The following is a 1,254-nucleotide window of genomic DNA, read 5'->3' on the forward strand; positions in this document are numbered from 1 at the left end:
TGCCAGAACACAGCCTCGTTTGACTCCATTTCCTACTTAGAAGGGCTCAGATGATGTGCCGTTATCTTGGACTCGTGCCTGCATTCCATTGTGGAATTAACGGACGATGTTTATAAAGATGTTAGAGCAGGCAAACTTTGACATGATCTTCCAAAGGCCCTCACGGCTTGCAGTGTTGAAAGCCTTCATCAGATCTACAAAGGTGGAGTATAGACTGACGTTCTGTTCTCGGCACTTCTCTTGGAGTTGGCGGGCAGCAAAGATCATGTCCACTGTACCACGACCTTGCCTGAATCCACACAGACTCTCATCAAGTCCTCCAGTCCTCTTCAAGTGCTTTATGTTTATGGAGTAAACGATTAAAATTAAAAGTTACGTTTCTCTCCTCCTCTGCTCACACGGTGTGTGTTTTCCCCCTTCTTCAATTCATCACCACACAAATCCAAGTGAAACACCGTTTTATTACGTATAGATTCCGATTACAAAAAGAAAAGTACAACATTTGAACATTAATAAATATTCATGAGAGAGCTGGAGCCACTTGTATGCTGTTGATCCTCAGTACAGTCTGCGGCTGGACCATCCATCTCCGTGTCTCGTGTCTCTTGCGTTTCTTGAAGCGCTGAACGACTTTGGGCCACGACTCTGTCTTCTCCACCACGGTGGCCTCGACCCGGACCAGATTACACCCCAGCAGAGGTCTGCCAATCAGTGAGAAGTCTTCTCCTCCAACCATCAGCACCTTCTCTATGCAGATCCTGTCCCCACACTGTGCTTCCAGATGGTTCTCTATGAGGATCAGGTCTTCTCCGGTGACATTCCACTGACGTCCAGAGAACTGCACCACAGCGAACAGCCTGCCGTAGTTCTGACCGTACAGGAGGTCGTTCACCTTCTGGACCACCGCTGCATGTTGCTGCTGCTGTTCTTCCAGGTTGATGTGATGCATCTCTGTTGACCACGGAGGAGAGGAGAGAGAAGTCTGTGGAACTACACTACTGGATGGTTGGCTGACACTGTGAGAACTCTGCTGCCGGGTGAGGACGGTAGGAGACAACGCCCCGTTGTTGTCTTTTAATCTTCTAAACATGCGAACAACACAGCTTCTCAACGTCACCGCCATATCGGTGTGTCACATTGATTATCCAGCTGTACATTTCTTCTCTTATCGGGGTCCCACAATCTTCGGTCACTCATCCCAGGCAAGCCCCCAGGTCATCGTGACATCAGCCCCTGTCTTGAGTGTGGTGTCTC

The 1,254-nt window shown here is 49.0% G+C and overlaps 1 protein-coding gene across 1 annotated transcript; it reads right to left on the minus strand.

Annotated features, from left to right (window-relative positions):
* Positions 1-520: 520 nt before the first annotated feature.
* LOC308316434 (large ribosomal subunit protein bL21m-like) lies at positions 521-1,038 on the minus strand (the record flags this gene model as incomplete). Its single annotated transcript, XM_080765064.1, has 1 exon — positions 521-1,038. The coding sequence occupies exon 1, from the start codon at positions 947-949 to the stop codon at positions 521-523; it is 429 nt and encodes a 142-aa protein (XP_080621190.1). The 5' UTR covers positions 950-1,038.
* Positions 1,039-1,254: the final 216 nt, after the last annotated feature.

The sequence above is a fragment of the Protomyctophum bolini genome, assembly GCF_963924005.1.
Source record: "Protomyctophum bolini genome assembly, chromosome: 6".
Lineage (NCBI taxonomy): Eukaryota > Metazoa > Chordata > Actinopteri > Myctophiformes > Myctophidae > Protomyctophum > Protomyctophum bolini.